Source organism: Phoenix dactylifera, chromosome 13 (genome assembly GCF_051530095.1).
Source record: "Phoenix dactylifera cultivar Ajwa chromosome 13, Ajwa_hap1_PhDact_Kaust_v1.1, whole genome shotgun sequence".
Classification (NCBI taxonomy): domain Eukaryota; kingdom Viridiplantae; phylum Streptophyta; class Magnoliopsida; order Arecales; family Arecaceae; genus Phoenix; species Phoenix dactylifera.
Window position 1 is genome coordinate 7255001 of NC_143202.1, and position 26350 is coordinate 7281350.

Genomic DNA, 26350 nt, shown 5'->3' on the forward strand with positions numbered 1-26350 from the left:
TAGACGCCTGCAACGTAATCTGTCCTTCAAAAATACAAATACTATGAGATTTGCTTTTAAGCGGCATCAATCTCACCAGTGGTAAAATATTCAATCATTTACCCACTAGTAGATCTTGTGACAAAAAACCAAATATGTATTATAAATTACAAAAAATGTATTACATAAAGTACTCAATAAAAAATTTACAGAAAAAAAAACTGAAACAAAAACCATGCTTAATCCTTTTCCTTCAATGTTATCAAACATTCAGTACACTAAAGGCAGTATACATACGTAGTTGCTTTAGCTGTGCACCACAGGATCCTGGACAGTAACACTGACTGATTTGGAGAGTGACTGTCTTCTTGAACCACTACATCAGTGTTCTAGAATCAACCGGAGGTTAATATATTGACATAAGCCGGCGATGCTACGTAACAAAATCATAAATCGAGCATTCCAAGTCACAAGCACCATTTCTCCAATGTAAGAAGGACAGAATCCAAGCAGCATTCCAAGAAATTGAATTTATCCAACAAAATATGCATTCTCTTCAAATCTCAAGCTAATTGTGAGGTTTACTAGAAGACCATCCCTAAGAAACTCATCAATTTTTTTCACAAATTGTGAGGATGGGTCACTTAGCCCATGAACTTGGTATCACGCATATATTGAGACCTCAGTATGCATGTCTGCTTGCTAGCTGTGTAAGAAATCTACAGATATCATGGGTGTAACAAATTCCACAGCAACTGTCACAATCTGCATTTCTCAATGCCAACTCACATATAAAAGTAGCCCATTTCTTTATTGAAGATATTGGAGTAATAATCGTTGTAGTTGAGATAGCCCCAAAAATGGCAAAAATTGAATTCACCATGTTTTGGAGACTTGAGATATAAGAGGTACAGATCTTTAATGTTTTTCTCAAATGTAGTTTTGATAACAAAGACCTGAAGCATAGACATAACAGCCATCATTCAAACAAAATACCGAAGGGGGAAAAACTTGCACAAGACAACAGAAATCCAGAAAGTTGCCCACAAATCCCAATTATAGCTACCTAATTTAGCTTCTATTTCTTCTACCACATTGTCCCATATGTCTTGAAAGATCCAAGGTCTTTAGAAATTTGATGTTATACTAAATTGGGAACTTGGGTAATAATAGTATTCTGTTCATGAACAAAATTATCTTTTTAAGAAAAACTCAAAAAAGAGAGAACTTCCAAAACTCATTGCTTTACTTGGAATGGAGGGTATCAGATGACCTATGAAGGATAATTTATTATAAAAACTCTAAATTATACCAGTCATAGAATCAAATACAAATATCTCTGTCCACCTATTAACATATAAAAAATAGTAAAACACAACTTGTACCCCAAAATTTTTGGTTAATTAATACACTTTAAAGATGAGTAATGGGATTTATCAAAATTCTCTGGATAATGCAAGCTCTTTCCAATGGTTATTAGATGATAACTTCCTCATTTACTTTGGCATATCACCCAAACCACGGCTTATTGATAATTTTAACTTCATGAAGAAACTGTAACATACAACAGAAAATAAAATACCTGAGAAAAGTTTATCTGAGATCGCAAGTTCAATGGATCTGCTTCATTGGTTGCATCATCCAAATCACCTCCAGTGAAACAGTGCCGGAAGTCCAATGCACATTGCAAAATGTTTTTGATGATAAGAGCTACCGGTTTTGTCTCAACAGACAAAAAACATCTGGAAGGCAAAACATGTGTTTCACTGAAATGAGTCAGAACTAGTAAACTTCATGTTACAGAATCAGTACCCAGCCTACCCCGACAAGTTTGGGACCAAGGCTTAGTTGAGTTGTAGAGTATCACTAACCAATAAAGATAAGCAATAGTCTGTGAAACACAAATATAAAAGAAACATTATCACTACATAGTAGCAAAGAAAAAGGAGAATCAGTACAATTTGAAAAAACTGTTTTTTTTTTTAATCAAATTATGGAAAATTATGTAGTAGGACTGATATTTCCTATTACCCCATCTAATCTTCCTGATCTTCCACCAGACTTGGAGGAAACACTTTAAGTTCCTCACTAGAGACCTGAAATCAAGCTCCTACCAAGCCTCCCCATTACATTTCCCAACCATTCTTCAATCATTTCAAAAAATGATTTTCTACCAAGACGCTCTTACCTATCTGGTGTTTTTACTGCTCGATGTTATCCAGGTCAAGGTTTCAAGTCTTAGAGGAGGAAAAGGAGAAACAAGAAAAAGGAGAAATTAGGAAGTACAGAGACATATTTTGGTAGCTAGATTCAAGCAGGTATCATTCCAAGAGACAACCATGACTAACAAGGAGACGAAGGCACCAATGAACAAGAACGGGAAGAGAAAATATTGGAGGCAAGAGTTTATCATAGTTAACCACAGAATGCTAATAAACAATCCAAGCATAGAAAAATGAACATAAAGGGAATAAGTAACAAACTAATCAAGTAGGTAATGACATGTATGAAAAACATAGTTCACTGTCTATATAATTATCCATAAGCACATGATATAGTGTTCACAACCAGAAGAGAAGCTGAAAATAGGCAATCAGCTATTTTCCGTAAACTGCTTATAAATTTTGTTTATACAACAGATACCCAATGGAAGTTATCCTTGAAATCAATTATTGACCTGCAAAAATCCATAGTTCACAAGAATGCATCATAGGAAAATATGCTAGGTAATGCTAATAATTTCACATGAGATTACATAATCATTGAGACTTAACTGATGAAGTCACAGCATTCAATGCAGTAGAACATCTTGCCTTTGAAAAAAAAATCCACGTATTTAGGAATATTATTTACTTACATGTGCAACGCATCAGCAAGATATGACATGTGCACTGATTCTAAGTCCAGTACGTCATTGACCTATAAAACATTGTCCCATAAAAAAACAAATATCTAAATAAAAATTTAGGTAAGACAGCCATAATATTAAACAACATTGCACTAAAGCTGATTTAGAAATACTTAATTGAGCAATTTAGACATTTACAACTGGAAAATAAAAGATATATCTGCATTAAGTGGTAGAACATGTATAATCAAAGTATTTAAAATGTCATAAGTGTCAAGTTCATGCTCATAAATGATTACTTATTGAGCCCATATACATTTGTGATTAGTATCATAAACTATATTATGTAGGTTCCGATAGAAGCCACATCATAATGTAGTTGTTTGTACTCTGTGTTATTTGAAAGGAGCTTCTAGGTGAGGAATCGAAAATAGACGGAACAATCATGTTAAAACTGATAGGATTTTCTAAATGTACATTTAATATAGGAAACCTAGAGACATGCTTGACTGTGTTTCGTCTGTGCTGTGGTGTGTTTATGTGGCTGTAAGTGGCTGTGGCTGAAATTATTTAGGTGTTGTTATGTTTGTGTGCATAATTTGTATTATTTTGTTAGGTATTGTCTTTTTGATGTGTTAACATGTGAACCTCCTCCCTTCTCGAAAAGATGTCTCATGGCGAATTAATTTCAATTAATTTATAACTTTAAACTTTTGCATTGGACATGAACCAATATGGCCCCATATTGGCCAGTTCAAACCAGATTGTAAGAACACTACTCATACTCATGCCCAAGTGGCAGCACAGCCTGGCATAATTTGAGCCCTACAACATGCATCAGCAGCACTGAGAACCGTGATTCTTAATTAGTTACTGCCTATGTTAAGAACCCTAAAAAATAGTAGTTGCAAAGATCCTCACTATTGTGGAGTACAGTGAGCTAGTTGTTGTTGTCAATTTACACCCTTCCTCACCTCATCGTTTGGTATAAGTTTTTACCCTTTATGCTATTCAACTTCCAAGTTTTCGTGCATTTGGCTTATAATTGGATTTTGTTAAATTAGGTTGAGCATCAGTCTAATGGCCCCTACTTGATTTGGCTGAGTCCAAATATAACTAGTAATTGATTAGGTCCAACCAAGAATCGCTGAACCAGTACCGATAGGCGTACCGGTTGGCCACCGAACCAGTTCGGTGCTGGTTCAGACTGGTTCGAATCGGTACCACTGGTTCAGCCTGATTTATGTATCCAAAATCCCACAAAAATTTGGCCTAGCCGGTACGGGCCGGTACCGTTTTTTACGCCACCAGACCGGTCAAAGACCGGACCAGTTTGGTACAAGCTAAACTGGCCGATACAGGCCGGTTCAGCATTCCTTGGGTCCAACCTATTTCTTAGATCATTATGCCATAATATTAATTTTTATGACTTTTTTAATAAAGATAATACTTTTCTGTGGCATATCATATCATGCTTTCCTTAGCTTCTTTTCTTTTAAATCCATAGATTAGCATACAACTTTCTTCTTGTGCATTTGGTCTATACAATTATATGCTTCCTAATAGATTTAATTATTTCTGCGCAATTTGTGTTTATAGAATTGGATATTTTAATGCTTAATTCTTTATAATTACACATCATTTTCTTAAAATTTATTCTTTATAGACATTAATTATTAGCATTTTCAGAAAGTTTGATTTCTTTGAAATTTTAATTTTGATGATTCGTACTTTGACAGAAATATAGAAAAAAAAGTCTTGAGAAAAACTAAAAATAAATTCCACCATCGTCCATAGGTTTTCTAGTGCATCAGTATGTTTACCAAAACCTTGCCTCCTTAAGACAACTAAAGAAAGAGCTGACATTTCACGCTAGTAATCTTCAATATTTACAATCTTAAAAGGATTGAGATTCAAGATGTCTTTTCTTATGCTTTCAATATAGCTAGGTTATTCAAGCCCACACGTATGTCATAAGGACCCCCTATTTTTGATATCTGTCCAAACAATCTGTTTGAACCTTATTGGACGGTCCGTGCACATTTTAAAACACGTCATGCTCAGTCCTCCACTTGGGGTACTTTGGTCATTCTTCCTTATTACTGAGGTTTGCCCTAACAATCTAATAGAAGAAAGGTGTGGATGGTCAAAATACCTTGCTACAGTCTTCTTGTTTCTAGCTTTTCACTTCTTTCTTTTACTTTATTGATAATTATTTCACATTTTCCCATACATCCAAATTAAAAGACTACACAGATAGGTGTTTATTTCAAATATGCAGAACCTTGTTGTTCAAGTGGAAGCTATCAGAATGAGTGCTGAACTGTAGTTTGCTTTAAAACACAAATAGAATAGTGTGTAAAATTCTTACTCTTCATGAACCATGTAGAAATTAATATAAGTTACGACATCACATCCTCTGCACTTTTGAATAAACCTATGTTCTAAAATAAGAGAGCAAGTAGCTCCAATACTCCTGTTCATTCATCATTCCACCTTCTACCAATCATTCCTTTATACTCTTACATCTTCCCCCTTACCCTTTCCATATATTTTTCCTTCTCATCTTCTTCTTTACCTTCCCTTCTTGCTTTAATTTCTATTTATACTTACCTTATTATTGGCTTCCCTTTTTCATTTTCATTGTTCTTTTCCTTCTTTCTCTTCTTCCTCATCTATTTCACCTTCTTTCCTTTGTTTTTGTCTCTCTTTTTTCCTTCTTCCCTCAAGAAGTTCAAATACCCACAATTCACTTGTCTGCCTTGACAATCTTCGATGTATGTTAAACAAAAACAATATATGTTAAAGAAGGAAAAATGTAATGCAATATTTAAGCATTAAAAATTTGACATATTCAACAATAAGCAAAACTAACCAACTATTGCCCCCCTTAGGCATCTTCAAAAGTATCCTGTTGTAACCCATGAGATGAATGAGGGCACACATTTACTTAGACAAGAAACAATCAGTTTTCCTCATTCAAGAAACATAAAGCATGTAAATCCTTTCTGACATTAGTGGAGGTGAAAATCATTCCATAAAGAAGGGATTCAAGTAGTGGTTGGTACAGCCCCATACCCGCAGGTACATACCACCCATACTGACCTATATCATCACAAGGTACCAACTTGCCCACAGAAAGTATGTAAGTATGGGACCCTACCATGGTTTTTAAAACCATTCAAGTATTTGTATAGTACAAGTGAGTAGAAATAGCAAGGACATAAATTAAGTAGAAGTAATTGAGCAGTTAAACAAATATTTATACCTGATGCTTGAGGGAATGTTGAAATTGGCACCATGACACATCTGATAATTGTGAGTGCACATATTGTTGTAGTGTAGAAACGAAGTGATTTATTTGTTGCCTAGAAATAATGAGAACAACAGAGTAAGGTAAAGCTACTAAACTGTTGGAACTTCTATAAATAAGATAGTAGAATGGATCGATGTATATAGTTTTTGTTTAATATGGCATGAAGTATACAAGGTAGTATGGCATGACACAGCACACAATTTATTATGGCATGACATAACGCACAAGTTAATATGGCATGACAGAACACATAAGTTAATATGGCGTGACATGGATATATGAGACGAAAGTCACAGTCAAAAGCTAAAAGCAGTAAGATGTCAAGATAATCCTCCACATGGAGGAGTTCACCAATAAAATTATGTTATTAACTTCAGACAGATACCGTTACCTTTGTGAAGCTTGTCCTTTAAAACTTCCAGCTCTACTGAGATGACCAAATTAGGTTCTTGTAGAGAAGGTATGGCCAAGATATTGACAGGTGCAGAGAGATGAAGTAAAACCATTGGTGGATCTTGGTTATTTAAATATATGTACCTAAAGGCCTCAATAACTATTACTTTGACATTTGGTGATGCAGCCATGCTGGGAGCATCTTTCTAATTTATTGCTGTCAGCCATCTTGAAGTTACTTTGTATCCCTTAAGCTAGTTATGCAAAAGTTTTTGATTGCTACTTAGAGTTGTTTATGGTAGAGTTTGAGGTTGAAATTAAACTGAACTCTAAATCTAAATGGCACAAGGCACCTAATATAAATGTAGATAACAGAATTTACATATTATTGAAGCTTTCAGTGGATTTTCCATGTTCTCTAGTGGTTTAGTAGGTTCCTGCCATTACATTCTTCTCATTATTCGTTTGCTCCCTCCAATACACTTCCTTAACCATCTCTTCTTAATTTGCCTCTTTCGAGATTTTCTACAGTATTAGCATCAACTCTTAAGATTGTCATATCAACTATACAAAATCAATAAATTGGAACTACAAATACAAAACAAAACCAAGAAAGCATTACCCCGGCAATTTGGGTCCCCGTGATCCATGAAGGAAAGGATGTTTCTTCAGGCTCTCAATCTTATCAAACCTAAGATAGTTCTAGGCCATGGTAAATTTGAGCAAGACAGAAACTTACATACAGGTTTGGTCGGGGGCTAATAGGACATGGCTTATTATATTAATTAGCTGGTTTGAGGTCCATGAACCTTGTGCACCAACCTAACTTTACCCTCAACTGGGAAGAGCCTATGGGACGAGGGAGGTGGAATAATTTAATGTAGGAAATTATACACTCTGACAGTAGAAATAATAGGCCAAAAGCCCAATCAAACTGTAGACAACAATTTTGAAAAGGAAAAATTGCAATGCTTAGGGCCATAAAAGAACCGAGCTATACATCAACAGCTGAGGATCAGCTTGATAATGGCTCATTCAAGATCATTTCAGCTAAGAAGAGCTGAGCTCGGATAATTTTTAAAGCTAGGCTCACGAAAGAGCTAGTTTGAACAACTTAAGCTCAGAAAGATGAATACAAGCTCGGCTCCACTCAATAAGAAGCTTGTTCAAGCTTGGTTCACATGACAAATGAGACAAGCCTGAACATACCATGAAGCTAGAACGAAACTTAGTTACCCCTTTTACATAACAAGACAAGCCTAAGCAACCTAATACTTGGCTCGGCTCAGCTTGGCTCATCTGAATGCTACCAATCCTCCAGCCATCTATAAAACTGTCCCCTTCCCCCAACTGGAGCCTATCCCCTATGTGAAATAAAGTTCTAAGAAGGCCAGATACAAAATGGGGGTTACTGTTTGTGTAAAAAGGCTGAAGATAAGGACAAGAAAAGATAAGGAAATTAAATGGTGCTGCCAGAGCACAAGCAGGAAAGATCACCAGAATGGACACATCAACTATGCAGAAGGTACCTACAACTGAAGTCTGAGCAACATTAGGTGAAAAAAGTATGGAGTTCTTCAATTATGAACTCAAAAAAAAAAAAGAATTGCTGAGAGACATCCAGATATAACATATAGAAATGCTAATTTTATACTATCAAATGAGGACAAGGAAATAGCTCACATGAAACACACTGAAAGAGAATGCAATTACTACAAATACAAAAATTAAAAAAGAAAAGGAAAACTGCTCCAATTACCTCATTTTCATTAAGATATTGAAGTCCAACATTACATGAGAGTTCTTATGTCGACCGCGACAAATTGAACGCATCAGGGCCTGTTAAGCACCAATATCAGGTGATTGGTTCAGATACTGTACTAATTTATGACATTTATATGGCAAAATGTAATTGATCAACCATAAACTCAACCTATAAGAGAATTAATATTTAAGGACTCTTAACTACATTCATGGGCAGATAATTCACACAGTCAATATTTCAGGACTCTACGGAACATGACTTAAGAAAGTGGTTTAGAAGAAACCGTACTGATGTTGTTTGTGTGTGTATAATCAAGTAGAAAGAGTGAATCAGAATGACACCATGTTATAATTTTATGCAACACTCTTCTAGTTGGACACTCATGTTGGTTAGTTCCCTTGGTCCCTCTATTCTTCCCTTCATTCCTTATGCAGATGACAATAAAGTCCTACTCTAGATATCACTAAATAGGCCAACATGACATAAGTAATGCAATTTCTAACGTTTATACAAATCTGTATCATTTGAAGAAAGCATTGCAGCAAATCAAACATATATATTCGGTTTAAACGATGATAATCTAACAACGATAGAATTAGTGCCACAATTTACATGGCACACAAGAAATCTATGCTAATACTCTAACATTTGCTAGCAACACTATTAATTAAGGTTCATACTCGCAATGTCCGCCGTACCAACCGTACCGACATATCAATGGGCACCAGTACTGGTACGGTACCAGTACCGTACCGAATCGGTTCGGCTGGTTCGGGGCGCGTTTATTTTGGGAGGGGGGAAGTTCTCTCACTTTTGGATCTTTTTTTGATGTTTCTATATTTAGGTTTAAGGTTTAAACTAGATGCATCTTATTACTTTCAAATAATTCAAATCATGAAATAAAGAACATAAAATATCTTCAAATTAAGATACAATCAATTACATATATTTAAAACACTCTCGGATATCTAAAATCAGGTCGAATGGCGATGCTTCTCGTCGATATCCGGATCATTAACATAATAAGGAGGCAGATCAACCCATCCCTCTCACCAAGCGGCGTTGTCGTCTTGTATGCTCAATCCCCGAAGAATGTGCGTCGAATCATAAAAACTCTCGGATCTCTCACTGAAGCTCTGGCTTTGAGAGGTATCCTGTTGTTGATAATATGGCTGTGGAGGGGTCCATCCGAATATGCCGACAGCAAAATCCAACCCATAAAACCCTTCAGGCTACATAGGATAGTAGCCACCGGAAGATGACTCCGATGCACCATATCCATAGGCTGCCTGAGGCCACGGATAATAGGAAGACTCGAAACTTGATACATTTATGGATCCTACTCCATATACGAGGTCATCTACAACTGCATCTTGTCCTCCTAAAGAACCTTGAGGATTCCATCTTTGATATGCAATGGTATCCGACTAGGATCTATCAAATGGCCTACCGTAGTCCCTATCTTGTATAGCATGTGTAAACTAGAACTCACCGGTGTATCGAAGACCTACCTCCAGCTGTGTCTCATAAGTAGTACCATATTGTCTTCCACTCCCTCCATAGTTAGCAGATCCATCACCACCAGAACATTTATCGTTGCTCGTCCAGGTCTCCTCGACACTCTCCATTGGGGCCCTTTTCTTTTTTTTTCTCGTTTGCTAGGATTGACGCCCTCCTAACTGAGTCAACTGGGTACCAGAGCATCCTCGTCTGAGCATTTCTCGATCCTCTCTAAGAGGATGTGTCATACCAGTCCTGTGGTGACTGGCTCCCCTCTGGCTGCGGCTGATCAGCTGTGGAAGTGCGTGGAATGTTGCGCTCAACCCATTGCTGTGGATCGACCCTAGCCTCGCTAGCTATGAAGTCGACTGATCGTGGAGGCGATCCTAGCTCGTCAAGCTCAGGCTCCTGCTGCTGACCCACAAGCCAACTGAGCATAGGATCATCGTCATCATCTATGAAAATCCTATAGATGAGATCTATATACTTGAGCTCCACTTTCTTCTGAATGTATTTTAGCTTCAACCGCTGATTGTAGTGCACATAAACAAGGTCGTTGAGGCGCTTTTGTGTCAAATAGTTCCTCTGTTTGCTGTGGATGAGGGCGAAGATGAACCAGTTGCACTCACAGTCACTCGGAGAGACCATTTGGGAGAGAATCTGGATAGCTATCCGCTTAAGATTTTTTATGGATCCGCCAAAATGAATCCACCATTCAGCTGTAAAAATATTGAAGATAATTACATATATGATGACCTCATAGTTGAAGATAATTCAGCTACAAAAATGTCTTGCTGATTTGTATTGTACCTAGATTCATAGTTGTCTTACTCACGACAGCTCATCGTTGTCCAAAACTATAGCTGCCCTCTCTAAATAATTTGGTCCGTGAAAAAGAAGCGTGTTGTACTATGTTAATAATAGAAGATCCGATATACTTGCACATGCTACTAAATCATAGTTACCTCTTTTATACATGACGCGGCGACTTTTGGATCAGACTCCATCTTGTAAATAACATTACGCAGAGCATCCAGAAGTTCATCCATACCAATTCGATTTTCATACTAAAACCGGAGATTCAGGTAGTATGCTGCACATAGACAAGACCGTCTTAGAAAAATTATGCAAATATATCCATCATGATAATTATCAATATTATTGCTTAGCTGCTAGATGCAATTCTCTATCCATTTGGGCTCCTCACTATTACTCAATGATGTTGATGTACTCCTGGGCATGGGCTGGATCTGTCTCCATGATCTGAGCCTTTGCCTTCTCCATCATGTGATACAGAAAGCCCATTTGGGAGTACCTCTCGCTATCCACAGCCCGCAACACTTTATATAATGGTTTGATAGCCTTGACTATCGCAATGGCCCACTGCCAGAATAACTGTTTTGTAACCAAGTCTTTTATCTTGCTCCCTTCAGTGTCGTCCTAGGCATATCTACTTTACTACCACTCCGGACTACAAATATCCGATGTAGGGCTTCTCGATAAGGCTATCAAATTGAATGTAGTTCATAGCAAACCGTGTGACTCCTGATTTCAAAATCTCTCCCCCTGCAAACTTTTTCATCAGCAAAAGAACCCAGGTATGGTTATAAATATACCTGGTGATGCGCTGGGCTATCTCCACCATATGCTGCACTCTACGGATCTTTTCAATGTCCATCAGCATGAGGTCGATACAATGTGCAGCACATGAGATCTAGATAATATGTGGCCGCCGCTTTATCAAGATCTCCCCGCCAATATATATTGTAGGCCATTATCAGTGACAACCTGCACAATATTCTTCTCTCCTACCTGATCAATCACCTCCTCCATAAGTCTGAGGATATATGAGGCATTGTGCACCTTACCCGAAGCATCAACTGACTTGTGGAAGAAGATCTTCGCATCACAGTATGTCAGAAAAGTTGATGCTCCGCCTTGTCGGACCGGTCCAACCATCACATATCAAAGTGAGCCCATATGTGGGCCACTTGCTCTTGTAGGAGACAATCTATTTCTCTAGCTTCTCCTTATTGTTGTCAAGTAGCTCACCGTAGATATTCCTCAGGCCCAAAGAATCGACACCAGAATCAGCAGCTTGTATGGCGGAAATGACAGACTTATAGTACATATTGTCTATCACATTCACGGGGATGTGGCTGAAATGAAACCATGATCCAATAGCTCGCCACATATCATTCTTGCATATTGTGTCTACCCTCTGCTGCTTCGAATCTCTGCTAGAGAAGGCATGCGGATCTACATTATAGATTGACGCTCCCGATGGAATCCCTCCGGAAGACTTCTTTCGGCTACCAAAATCATCCAGGATAGATGCAATCCGGCCACGTCCTCTACTAAATGAGGTTGTCCTTTGGAACTCAAGATCTTATCTGCTTCCACCAAAAACGACGTCCGACTCGTAAAACTAGAGCCCAAATCGAGTCCGATGCCTCGCCACCTCCTCCTGCTGCCACTGATCATCCAAGCTCGTCCGCATGGCAGTCTGAATCTGTGCCTCCTCATCTGAACTCTCGACCTTTTTTGACTCCATAAAGTGATAAAAAAGTGGCTCTGCGGCTTGGCGTTCCACCTCCACCTTCTTCTTGGCAGTCATCTCCTTAGCTGCTTTGATTTGAGCGAGGTTCTGCTTCATCAGCAGACGAATCTTCGGTGGACATTTGGGGCACGCAGATACCTCACGGGAATTACCAGCTAAGTATTGCTTTAACCTGATTACCCCTCCTCCTTTGAAGCACTTACAGCAGTTATTGCACTGAAACTAGTGTCGTTCATCGAGCATCTTTCCATGCTCCCAGCCAATATCACGCTCTAGGGTTGTCCTCTCCTTGATGGCTCCATTCCTACAAGAACATTAATTTATTTTTAAATTTTAAATTAATTTTTAATTTTTTTAATTACTTTAAATTTTTCAAAAAAATTCTGCCTCCAAAATAACTTCTAAATTATGTACAATGCACTACTATTTTTTAAAAAAAATTATTTTTTAATTTTTTTATTAAAAATAATTTTTAAACTTTTATTTTTAATTAAAATATAAATTATATATATTCTGAAAAAAATATCACCATGCGCATTGTCCATAGATCTACGACATATAAAAAAAATTCAAGACGAAATGGAAACATTAGGCATTATTTTCTATTTTTTGGCAATTTTTGGTATTTTTTTAAGCACATTAAAAAAAATATTAAAAAATATATAGAAAAAAGAAACCACACCTTAATTAGCCTTTGCTGGATTTTTTGGGAAGGAAAATGACGCTCTCTCACCTTCTCAATATTTTGCATGCAGCCTCTGCAAGATCCCTGCTCGATCCGCCTTCTCTTCCTCTGCAGGATGCCTTCCTTTTCCTTCCCTTCCTCCATCTTTTTTTAGCTAATTCCTACCCTTCCCTTCCTCAATATTTTTTGGGCTAATCCCTTCCCTTCCGTTCCCTTGCCTCGCCTCTGAAATGTGCTCCTCGTTCGGCTTTTATAGCCGAGCGGGGAGAGGCCAACCTCAAATTGAATGGACAGCCACGCGTTGTCGGAAAAATGCGTGGCCCTGTGCCACTTTCGCGTTGTGGCCAGGAAGACAGCGTTATCGGCCGCGGAGAAAAAAGGCTGGCAAAATTTGGTTCCACCAACGTACCGGTGTGAACTGGGCCAGTTCACACCGGTATGGGTATGGAACCGATTTTAAGGGCTGTACCAGACCGGTGCCTGTCGGGTACCGGTCCGGTATGGGCTGAACCGACCAGTTCCAGTCGGCTCAGCATACCTTGGTTCATAATCTCCGTACAAAATGCATACTATAAGAGATCAATATGGTACAGTATTAGAACCGTATTTAAAGTACTAGCAGACCAAAAAAATATTTTTTTTCAATTTTTAAAACTTCCTTGTCATGAAATCATGCCAAAATACAAAATTTGGCATTATTTTCGGATATTTTTTAATTTCATGCCATTTATGGGATGTAACAAAAAAAGGGAAGTGTACCTAGATCTGACTTCCTGTTCATCCTTCCACTTTCTCCCTCTCTCCTCTCCTCTCCTCTCCTCTCTTACTCTCTTACAGTTGAAACAAGGGGACAAAAGGGCATCAGGCCCTTTCTCCCAAAATAATTGAGGCCCTAAACCAGTATAGGTCCCCTACCAAGCCAAATTGCTTGGAACAGGTCGATTCTAGACAGCTCAGTAATCAGCCCAATAAGGAATGGTTCAAGCATAAACTCATACTAAGACCATGTACTGTCTCAATTCATGGTTAAATACATATGGTCTGGCCAATCTAGGCGGCGTGTTCCATTATCATATACCATGCATTAAATATCGAAACCAAATCAAGCATCCTTTTTTGATCAAAACAATATGATACTATTAGAGTACCGGTACTGATGGTACATAACGAAACTGATGGCTTCAAGAAAATTGTTGGCATGCTCTGGTACAATCAGTAAGGTACCACCGTGCATTGGTCATATGCCAATACATGCCAGTGTATAGGGTTTTCAGCATCACTAGACCCATGTCGAAGCCGATTTCGCATCAGAACGATACGATACCACTCATACCTTCCCATCTTGACGTTTTTTTAATCCACGTTTGATAGGTATCAACCGCTAAGATAATATTAATGATTGTTTCTTGGGTACTAGAATTTGCCACATGCTCTGCATGTCGATGGAAATATTCAACTTGTGCACTGCCTCTTCTTTAAACCTTGCCGTAGGAGTTCAATGCAAGATCTGAGCTGAAGATATGCACAAAGGGTATTTCTGGAAATAAAAAATGGATCCAAGCAAACTGGAGCCTCATGGACAGAACTAGAAATACTCTTTGCGGTGTTTCAATTTAATACTAAAATATTTCCTGGGTATGGTATTTCATGATCAGTGAGATAGTATAAACCATCCCACTGAGAAACATTCAATAAGGTAGTTGTACAACTATAATAAATATCATGGTAATCTCAATAAAATTGTGCAACATTGACTATTTTTGCTTTTCCACCAAAGGGTTATTCATAGGACCATAACAAAAAGATATACCAACCTAAGAGGTTCATGAGTTATGCAGAACCTTTTCTTTTTTTATTTGTTTTTTCAGGTGGCACGCTGTTATACCTACCATGTGAAGCATGCATACTAGGCTTTGATTATTTCCATAGTCAGATGGAAGGAACAGCATGGATTTCTTTCTTCATTCTGACATGGCATGCATGAACTCAATTCCCAAACCTAAAGATGGTAATATATTGTATTTTACACTAAACATTAAGAGTCGTGCATAATTAGCTTATGAAATTTGTGATTGATAATAAATTTAGTAACTTCCAAATGTCAAACCTATATCCTTTAACTTACTTGTATTCCCCATAAATTCTTACATTTCTAAACATTTTGGAAAAATTGATGGAAGTCCTAATGCTATGACACCTATGCCTTCCCTCATTGAGAGTCTGCCAACTCTTTTTATGCCTCAGCCTTCTTATATAATTTTACAGAACAAAAAATAGTTTAGGAATTTCCCAAATTTTTAACTCCCATGATATATTGGTCAAGAAAAGTTTAACTCAAGAAGCAAATAATGCCAAAAAAGAAAATTATGATCCTGAAATTTTTTGTTACTGCAAACAAATAGTCAAACAAAGTTAGGGTGTGGTAATACAGGATACAGATACAAGAAAACATGAGATTGACCTGATTTCTTTATTATGTAATCTTTTCCTATGGAGATGCTGAGCTTCAATGGGGCTAAATAAAATGGAGGTGATACATAGAGGACAAGAAATTAATGCAAGCAAATAAAATACTCTTGAAGTTTCCTTCCAATCAAGTGGCAGAGTATGTTTCCAGAGAAACCCTTCAATGATTTCCATAAGCTTCTTTGAGAAAAGTAAATGCTCCAAATGTTGTATGTTGAAAGCAAGGGTGCTTATTGTATGGAATGGTATTCTTCCTTACTGCTGGGATGACCAGAGAAACTATCAAAAGTTTTGGTTATAAGATAATCCTTACCAAGGTAGAAAAAACAGGTAAGTTCAAAGAGAAAGCTTATAATCTTCTTATGGTTAGTTATCTTGCGATAAATATATATCTGTTAGTCAAACCCATATTACTAGGACTGGATGCTAAGGTTATTGCGTATGGTATACATGCCTTTAGAATTTTTATCCTCGGTAACCAATGAATCATTGAAAGAATAAGAAATAGCCTTCAATGACTCTTCACAGCATGATCATAATTACATCTATTTGCATAATGACTGAGACAAAAGGGAAGATTAGAAATTATTACCTTTAAACAGTACCATACATCAGTTAAAGAAAAAACAGCACGTCTGACTTGAACAAGATAACCAAATATTTCAGCATATATTTTTAATGCATCTTGTGTCACAATGATACTGACAGGCCAGTCCACTCTGTAGCCCAACAAAATAAAATCAAATGCATGGATGCCTGCAATTTGAATTGATAAATTAAAAAATTTAAAATGATTAAGAAGAAATTCTAAGCCCTCAACTAGTGCAGTAATTGAATGGCAATATACTTTGAGGAATAAGATATGTACCAGTTATGGAAGCTGACAGATGCATCGTGTTCTGTCCCTTAATGTAGACAAATAATCTTTCCTTGTATTGGTCAGTCTCACATGAAGATCTCTGCAAAGCCAACTCAAGGAGCCCCTGGATTTCTGCTATTTTCTGCTCTGGCTCAACAACAGACCATTTCTTGCATAAAAAAAAGGCACCAATTAAATCATCAAGAAATTTACTTGGTTCCTATCAATCAAATAAGTAGAATAATTTTATAGGATTTGATAGTTCCCATAAGTTAGAACTACAAGAGTACTTGATTGCGAAGAGACATAAGGAATGAATCCGCCCAGTCAGCTAGTTCCATAAAATGGTAACGCCGCAATGCCAATAAATGTTCATGCAGATCAAATCCTTCATCAAGCAACTTTAAAGTGAAGTTGCTGACATACTTATACCTATTTTAGTTAAGGCACACAGAATGGAATCTGTGTAGCAACAGTTTGTACTATCATCGTTCAGATAAACCATATAGCAGATAACAATGGAAAGAAGCTTAGAGAAACTCATCAGCAAGGAATCAGCAGGTCGTAGATGAGTCACCTAATTTGAGTCCCAATTAAAATTTTCATAAGCTGAATCATATTTTTCTTTGTACATTTTTTATGGTAGTCTCTCCAATCCAAGTAGCATAATATTGTGCCTTTAAAATTCTCTGACTTTCTTTTCAGTCTAACCCAAGCAAATAATAATTACCCTTGAATAGCTCTTACCCTCTGCTTCCATGCATAATAAGTAACTAGGATCTACTTTCTATACTTGTTCAAGCAATATGCTCAGATTGCACAAAATCTTTATCATTAATTTAATCCACAAATAAGATAAAACTTCAAATATTCAGTGACAGAATTCAATCCCAGTTTCCAATTCTTCATGAAAGAAACATTTGTTTTTGAACAAAGCATCTTAACAAATCAAACTGTCAATCTTAGAATACAAGAAATCATCCCATTGTGTTGTGAAAGCTTTGCAAACCAAATACTTGTGTAATCATAAGGTCTGAACAACTAAACTCAGGCTAACTTAAACCTACAAGTCAATTCAACTTAACTAAGCCTTAATCCCAAACTAATTGGTTACATGAATCCTTTTACTCCATTCCACCCTCAATTTAGGGCATATTTTCTGGAAGATGCAAAGATGCTAATGACTTAAACCATTAGACATATATAAGCATTTAGCATTATAGCATACTGGACCAGCAAAACAATTTGTATTGGTATACTCTATTCTAGGTTGGAAAGCATGTAATATATGAAATGTAGATAACAGGAAATAGCCTATGTTTCTCTGTCTACCAAGATGATGTAACATATAAGAAAAGAATGGTCTATTGGCACCCAACTCACCAGCAAAAGAAGAACAAAAAGGTCATATTGTCATGATACATAATATGCTATTTAAAATTTGCTATCATGAATGAACAAGCTTAACCATACATAAAACCTGCTAAAGAAAAGGACAATTTTACATGCAAGGGATATGGTCACTCCAAAATGTTGGAAAAAGGACAAACCAGTAGATATCACGCTGAACCAGAAAACTATTGTCTATGTATATAAAAGTGCTAATCATAAGGATACTGAAGCAAGATTTCTTGAAGCATCCATTTGTCAATAGTGACATAAAGTGGCATCTCAAATATTGAAGAACCATCCAAAATCTCTCTAGAACTGAGCATGGCGCTTTCACTAGGATACTGTAATGATTGTGCCCATGCTGCACCACCAGAAGCACTTTGTGAAAGAATCCCTGATATATGGTTTCCCTCTGATAATGAGCAAACAGGACTTGAAACTGACAGATTTGCCATATTATCTTGCATGTTGCCCTCAGAATTTCCATTCACTTGCACAGAAGAAACACCAGAGTTCACAACTGGAGCCTCAACTTGAAAACCATGTCCAGAACTGGAAAATACACTCCCAGCAGAAGCCTTGCAAGGAACTATCACTGATGAGAAGTCAAAGTATGGGAGATCGGATCCCTCTTTTTTTGTGAAGATTCCATTTCTCGAGTAGTGAGCTTTTTTCCAAAGCCCAGCAGCTTTTGTCACCATGGGGTTAATACTGAGATCATAATAGTCACTGGAATTCCATAATTTCTGAATATGCGAAGAAAGATGTCCATTTCTGTGATTCATAAGTTCTACCTTCTTATCTGTATCTGACCTCGAATTCAATGGAATGGACACTTCACCGAAAACCGATTCTTCCCTTTCTGGGGTTTCCGTGTTCCCATCAGTCATCTGTAGGCTATTCTCGGTTAAGTGTGGTTCTTTTCGATCCATACAGTTCCTATAGTTATAAAATGGATTTTTCGAAAGTCCTCCCAATGGCCAGCATCTACCAGAATGATAAGCTTCATATACCGAATCTGACATTTTGGCACTCCTGATGTTCCCTGATTGAATGGAAACAGGAATCTGAATCAACTTCTCATCCTTATAAGCCCGGTTGGAAAGCGGAAAGGAAGGAACCGTTCTACGATTATTTTGAAACGAAATCTGAAAATATGGCCTTTCAGTTTCAAAGGAGTTCTCTAGTACACTTTCAGTGGTACAACATGTCGATAGATTTGAAAGCAGAAAATGTTCTGGCTGTAGTACACCATCATGTAACCTGAAAAACACCTCAGTTTCATTTTCCTCTACAGAACTATATGAAGAAGAACATTCTGAAGATTGTAATGGTTCCAACTCATATGAAGAGTCCTCAGATGTATAAGAAGCATCCTTGTCTCTTTGAACCGATGGCCTGAAATAAGAAAACAGCTGAATATATTCATAACATAATACCACAATAAATGGTAAAAAGCACATGATAGGCAACTTTAAAAAAGTAAAATATAAGACACAGAGTCTCTAGAATCAGAAATATGTCAACTGATAAAACCAGAAACAGGTTGATGGATGGAGGGGTTTGGCGTTCAGACAGAGAGACATGTTTGTTGGAGAAAATTTTCAAAAAAAAAAAATGAGAGATGAATCTTACAAATTGGCTGCTGATTCTTCATCGGCTGTGCCAGAGAAAAGAAAGTCCTCATCAGAAGCCAAAAAAATCAGGTCATTCACATCTCTTCTTTTACCAAGCAAGTTAGGTGTGCTAGCAAAAGGAATTACCTGAAGAAAATTCGTTCAGTTAAAACCATAGAAAAGCTACTGCACAAACATGAACAATTAAACAATAATCTGCAGTCCCATTAACTTTAACAGGAATCTTGCAAAGTAATAATCAGATTTTATGGGGATAATGCAGCATGATCAACCAAGAAATAAGAAGGCAAAACAATCAAAACAGACTGCAAGCATACACTTACAATAATATTACCAGTACTACACAATTTCCATATCATTCAAAGAAGAATCATATAGGACATAGAATACAGATCAACTTGAAAATGAAAGAAATGTAAGCAAACTACAGCTTCCTAATTTGTATAGCAAGGCTTCAGTTAGTTTCCTCTGTGTAAATAATATTTTTCTACTTTCAATTAATCACCGTTGTCAAAAGCGCTTCCTAGGCGCCTAGGCACTTTGAGAGGCTAGACAGCCTAGGTGGTGGCCAACTAGGCAATATTACATTAGAAGACATATACAACCCATTGTTTTTTGGTTTTCTACAGGTGAAGAATGGACATGCATACAGGATAAGGATACAGCAATACAACATAACTTGAAAAAGTAGGATATGAATGTATGAAATACATATATATAAATCATCCATCAAGAATAGTAGGCCATAAAAATAACATAGCCCACACTTTACATGATAGCACCAACTTTTACAAGCTCATCACTCAATCATCATTCATTCAAATCTACAGACTCCAATATATACTTCATAATTTAACATTAACATTATGGACTACAACATTGATCAATCACCACTAAAAGGTTAATATTTAAAAAAAAGAAAGAAAACACCCTCTCCCTCATTTTTTCATGTACTGGGGAAATTTCTTGTGTGTATCCAAAGTATTCTAAGTGTTGTTTAATATTGATAAATACAATACTTTACACAAGTATCAGACACATCTACGAAGTATCCAACAAGTACTAGTATTTGATATTTATCCAATATAGACACAGCACATAATTCAAAGTACCCATGCTTCCTGGTTTTCTTCTCTCTTGTTTAGTTCATTTTCACTACTATGAGTTGTGAATGAGATGAAGTTATTATAAATAAATTAGAAGTAAAATAGCATAGCTGAAGATATAGTGTCACTCTGCTTATTCCTTCTCTGCATAGCCCTCCACCAGCTAAGCCTCTGAGGTCTCTTCTCAAGCCTATCAATAGCCCTTCAATAGCTGACAGCCCTCCAGTAGGCTGTCGACAGTCGTTTGACTATCCAAAGGCTCCAAATCTTTTTATTTCTCATACTTACTCTTTTCCTTTTTTTCCTTCCTCTTCTCTTTTCATGTTATTCCTCTCATTCTTCCCCTTCTCATTTGAAAGATCCTACTTTTTCTTCGCTTCTTCCTCTTTTCTTCCCTTTCAATCTCTAATCTTGTCTGTTTTTCTGTTTTTTCTTTTTGTTCTCTGTTTTCCTCCTTGTTGCAATCCCCTTTTCTTGGGAATGCAAATACAGAATTTCAATTATGGCTTACGAGCTTTATGATTTTTGTCAGACTTAGCAAACTAATATTTTTCAAATTTACCTTTTAGCAGTTTGCTTTTGTTATCACCTACCACTCTCATATTTTACTAGGTCGATTAATATGATGAAAACATGCCATGGTTTTAATTAATCGTAACTCCTATCATACTAAGATGATGTATTTGGTAATTTATATGCGTGGCTAAAGAAAAAGAAGGTTAAGTGTGTTAGACCTTTTAAATCATTTTTTTGTCCTTCTAAAAGATGAACTAAGTCACGAAGTTGTCCGCCTAGGCACCTAGGCTGCTACCAGGCAGTTAGGGTCCCTATCAACTGAGGAACACCTATCTGCCTTAGCAGCTTTCATTTGAACATAAAATTCAATACCTTAGTAATGTATCACAAAAACATAAAATAAGAAACAAAGGAACACAAAAAACCACAAAATCAAAGTCAAAAACCACATGCCCGCATAGATGATGGATAACAATTTTTGAGTTGAATAAGGACTAGGTAGTTCGGTCCCTACCAATTGAAGAACGCCTAGCCACCTTGGCAGCTTTTCATTTGATAATAAATTCAATACCTTAGTGACATATCACAAAAATTAAAATAAAATAAAATAAAACAAAGAAAACAAAGTACCACAAAAGTTAACATCAAAAGCCACATGCCCTCGAAGATGGTAGACAACAATTCTTGAGTTAAACATATTGTTATTCAATCAGAAGCACATCACCAGCTAGCAAAATTCTACGAAAACCTCACCCTCACATGCAGATATTGCTATTCCATTTACCTGACTTGTTTTAAGGAAAGCATGTTTCCATTGAACAATAAGGTCTTCCAATTTATTGTAACCATCTGCCAACACTCTAGAAGCCAATAAAAGTTCCATCCATAAGCAATTCTTCAAAGAGCATTGCTCTTTCAAGTATTCGGGCATTCTTCTTTCATTAGTCCTGACACCATGTTTTCAATAATGAGCCTGAATTGCTGTCTAATACTGTACTATTTACTGGCGTGTCCCTTAAAGTGATCCTAGACACAGAGTAAAGATCACTAACACCTGTTTTCACAACAGAAAATTATGTTCTCCAAACACTGAAAAGAAAAGGAAAAGAGAGAAGAAGAGATGTCGAACACAGAGAGAGTGCTAGAAGACAGGGATCACATTTCAGAGACTCTTGACAATCTGTCCCCTCTCCATTATTTTAATCTAGGGCAAGCTGGTAATGTGATGCTTTTGGAGGCCCCTAGTAGCTCAGTTGGACAACCAAGTTAATGAATTACAGCACAATTGCATGAGAAATTGAAGTTGAAGTCCAGTAGCACATTGGAAGCATCAAAATATGGCAATAAATGTCATTATAATTTTTATCAACTTTTAACAGCAAACTCTGATTAGAAAAGCTGTGATATAATTCTTCAGAATTGACCTAGGGTACCATCATAACCATACAGCTGAAAGAAAGCCAAAACAAGAAGCTTAGGCCAATAATTTGGCTGTCAGTAATAACAAATCTATGTCACAGGTGCACAAATACCAAAGGAGTGATAAGCAAAGAGAATATGGTTCTTACATTGCGATTGATCTGCTGATTTCTGACAATAAAATTTGAGAAAAAACTTTGAAGCTTTTCCAGCATCATTTTATAAAGAGCGTCCCTCTTATGCATTAAGTCTTCTACTCTGATTTTGGTAAAAGCTAGTGAGTTCATAAGACATGCTGAGTCACTTGATGTGCCAGACCAATAAGGAAGAATTTCCTCAAGATCTGCAATATCGCAAGGCATACAAGCTCCTTCCTGACTGACAGAAAGACTGCATAAATTGAGAAGTTTCACAAGAACTTGAAGTTGTTGTCCCGCTCGGAGAAGGGGACGACAAACATCTTTCAGAAAACAAGGAATTGATACGCAATCTCGGACCTGAATTTCAACTTTCCATACAGTTAGAAATAAGAAATAGAATATATATATATATATTAAACCTTCCATATGTTCACGTATCCTCAAAAAAGGTGTTACAGGAATTTCTATGCACTCATGAAAAGGATGTTCCACACAAATTACCTATTTTTAGACTCAAAACAGGAAAGAAAGAGGAAATGAAAATGTACTACCTTGATGAATGTTAAAGAGAGGTCACTAGGAGAGTCAACTGCACCATTTGAAGTCGGTAAATAATCTACAAAAAACTCTTCATAAGGATCATCAACGGTAGCTCGATAAATCCATGATTTGATGAAGCCATAGTATGGTTCAAATGAGCGAACAAAGAGAAATTTAAGAAGTGGATGATGAACTCGATCAGCATCCTAAAATTAAAAATAGTAAATAAGATTTTTCAGCCTTTACTACAGAAATTGCATTTCACGATTGAAATAGATTATGCAGCTTACACAAACTACTAGTACGAATGAAACATGCAAAAAATACCATAAGAATAATGTTATGAACATAATAAGCTGTTCTTCCACCAAAATGTGCCATTATTTAGGCTTTACTTCCCTCTTGCGTAACATTAGGTAAAAAATAATAAGAAACCTAGGTATAAATCATAATAGCATATATCCCACGCATTATCCAAAATTAAATGGAAATGTAAGCAATTAATTATTAGTACTTCTGATATCAAGTTTGTGTCTCATATTTCTGCGGACTTTGAATGCAACCATATAATATATGGTTATAAATGTGAAAATTACAAAATAGGCATCAATTTCTTTCATATGAGCTCCACAGGGACAAATACTCATCATAGAAATGTTTGAAAAACTACTAGAGTAACTGTCACGCCCCGGATCCGGATCCGTGACACGGCCGTGCTATTGCCGACTATCGCCCACAGTAGCACGCAGCCTCATACAGGGGTAACAGGTAGCCAAAAAGGATTCATCCTTATATATATATTAAAAGTTTGCAGTACAACCTTCAAGTTTGAAACTAAAAATACAGAACTTCTATGCTATTCAAATGTACAGAAGTATATAAGCTTCTCCAAAAATACGAAGCTCTGTAACAAAATAAAAACATATCTGATGGCGATCACTGGTGAGGATCTGAAAGAAAACGAAACATAAACAGATGTGAGCTACACGGCTCAGTAAGTAATCCTGCATAATCCTACCGGATCAACCAGTAGACTAAACATGTAAATCAGGGTTTTGAGAAGCTGACATGCATGTTTATCTAATAATCATCCTGGCATAATAAGTATGCAATTTAAACAAAGCAGTAGTGCAAATCACAAAATTTTCATATTATATGCATATGAAACCGTGCCCCCCGGCATGCCGTGGTCCTTTTACTCTCGGATGCTACTGCGAAGTCAGACTCGGCCACTGGCGGGGCCAGCTCAGTTACTATTCAGCCACTGGCGGGGCAAGCTCAGTTACTATTCAGCCACTGGCGGGGCAGGCCCAATTCCAATTCAGCCACTGGCGGGGCAGGCTCAGTTACTATTCAGCCACTGGCGGGGCAGCTCAGTTACTATTCAGCCACTGGCGGCTCAGTCATTCTCAGTAGCATCTTTGAGCCCATTATAGTGCCTCTGGGCTAGCTAAGACTTTATAAACTTACATGCATGATTATAATATCAGTATCATCATGTTGCATACATAGCCATAGCTTCTGGGATCATTAAAGTTACTTATGCATTGTAACATATCATGTATGAAACATATATACTTAAAATAAATGCTTAGGAAACATTAATAACATAACATGATCCATAACAGGATTAGGACAGGTTACTTACTGAGCCGTGTAGCTCACATCTGTTTATGTTTCGTTTTCTTTCAGATCCTCACCAGTGATCGCCATCAGATATGTTTTTATTTTGTTACAGAGCTTCGTATTTTTGGAGAAGCTTATATACTTCTGTACATTTGAATAGCATAGAAGTTCTGTATTTTTGGTTTCAAACTTGAAGGTTGTACTGCAAACTTTTAATATATATATAAGGATGAATCCTTTTTGGCTACCTGTTACCCCTGTATGAGGCTGCGTGCTACTGTGGGCGATAGTCGGCAATAGCACGGCCGTGTCACGGATCCGGATCCGGGGCGTGACATCTAGTGGTATCAGAGCCTTAGGTTAAACAATAGAATAACCATAAAATGCCTAAGGAAAAGGGTAGTTAAGAATGTCACCGTCATAGAAAATGTTATAATATGCTAGTTTATCATAACCTCACTTTAAAAAAATTTTGACTGCTAGGTGATCATTAGGAAGATATGGATGACGACCGGAGACCACCCTCCCCGGAGCCCAGCGAGCGGTCAGTTTTCCCGGATACTCCACGGTCTGCAGCAGGTCAGGCAGGCCTAGCCGGAGTGTATCAGCTTATGGCGCAAGTGCTGCAACAGCAGCAGATGATGCAGTTGGCCGCTATGCCATCAGCAGACTCCTGCTATGAGAGGTTCCGCCGACTGAACCCCCCGACCTTTGAGGGTGGGTCTGACCCTATGGCGGCTGAAACATGGATCCGGGAGATAGAAAAGATGTTCCGAGCCCTCCACTTTCCTGATGAGGTGACAGTCCGGCTGGCGACCTCTATGCTGACAGGAAACGCCGAATACTGGTGGACGGCCATGGAGACGGCTTATGCCGTTGACAGACTCACCTGGAGGGACTTTAAGAGGATGTTTTACAATCAATACTTTCCGGACTCAGTGCACCTGGCGAAGCAGAATGAGTTTTTGACACTAACCCAGACTGACCAGATGTCCATTCTGGAGTACGCCAATAAATTTAACGAACTGGGACGATTTTGCCCCCAGTTCATGGAGGATGAGAGAAGTAAGGTGAACCGGTTTGAGCAGGGATTGAGGTACGGGATTCGGTCCCGAATATCCTCCCATTTATTCTCAAGCTACAAAGATGTACTGGACCGAGCCTTGAAGGTTGAGGCTGACCTGATACGGTCCGGGAGAGAGAGGGAGGACCTGAAGAGGACCCGGTCATCAGGAGCACCGAGTAGTGGGGCTGGAGGCAGCAAGGGGTCTGTGCCCAAGAAGAGACAGAGCAGAGGCTGCCCCACCTGTGGCAGAAACCACAGGGGTACCTGCATGAAGAAGACCGGAGCTTGTTATTCTTGCGGGCAGACAGGACACATCGCCCGCAACTGCCCTAGCCGAAAGAAGGACGAGCCCAGACATACTGCACCAGAGGACCAGAGATCGAGGGGTAACCCTCGGGTTTTCGCACTGACTCGACAGGATGCCAGTGCTAGCGATCAAGTGGTGACAGGTACACTTCTGGTCAACTTGGTTCCTGCCCTCATTCTATTTGATTCTGGTTCTACGCATTCTTTCGTGTCGGTTAGCTTTTCCAGACA

General features: G+C 37.7%; 1 protein-coding gene across 9 annotated transcripts in view; it reads right to left on the reverse strand.

Moving 5' to 3' along the window:
- Nucleotides 1-26350, reverse strand: part of LOC103722329 (Spc97 / Spc98 family of spindle pole body (SBP) component) — a 44472-nt gene that overhangs the window by 172 nt on the left and 17950 nt on the right. For 3 of the 9 annotated variants that reach the window (XM_089926943.1, XM_089926940.1, XM_039131009.3), the window contains 12 exons: nt 23133-23327; nt 22591-22938; nt 19399-19526; nt 17989-19161; nt 16662-16803; nt 16381-16540; nt 16105-16268; nt 8296-8375; nt 6096-6195; nt 2837-2898; nt 1562-1721; nt 119-935 (listed from right to left, as the gene is read on the reverse strand). In XM_089926943.1, the coding sequence (XP_089783069.1) occupies nt 765-935; nt 1562-1721; nt 2837-2898; nt 6096-6195; nt 8296-8375; nt 16105-16268; nt 16381-16540; nt 16662-16803; nt 17989-19161; nt 19399-19526; nt 22591-22938; nt 23133-23327 (2883 nt within the window). In that variant the 3' untranslated portion in view covers nt 119-764. Of the gene's footprint in view, nt 20-118; nt 936-1561; nt 1722-2836; nt 2899-6095; nt 6196-8295; nt 8376-16104; nt 16269-16380; nt 16541-16661; nt 16804-17988; nt 19162-19398; nt 19527-22590; nt 22939-23132; nt 23328-26350 lie in introns of those variants that run through there. The other 6 variants (XM_089926942.1, XM_088709934.2, XM_089926941.1 and 3 more) reach the window with 5 other exon arrangements.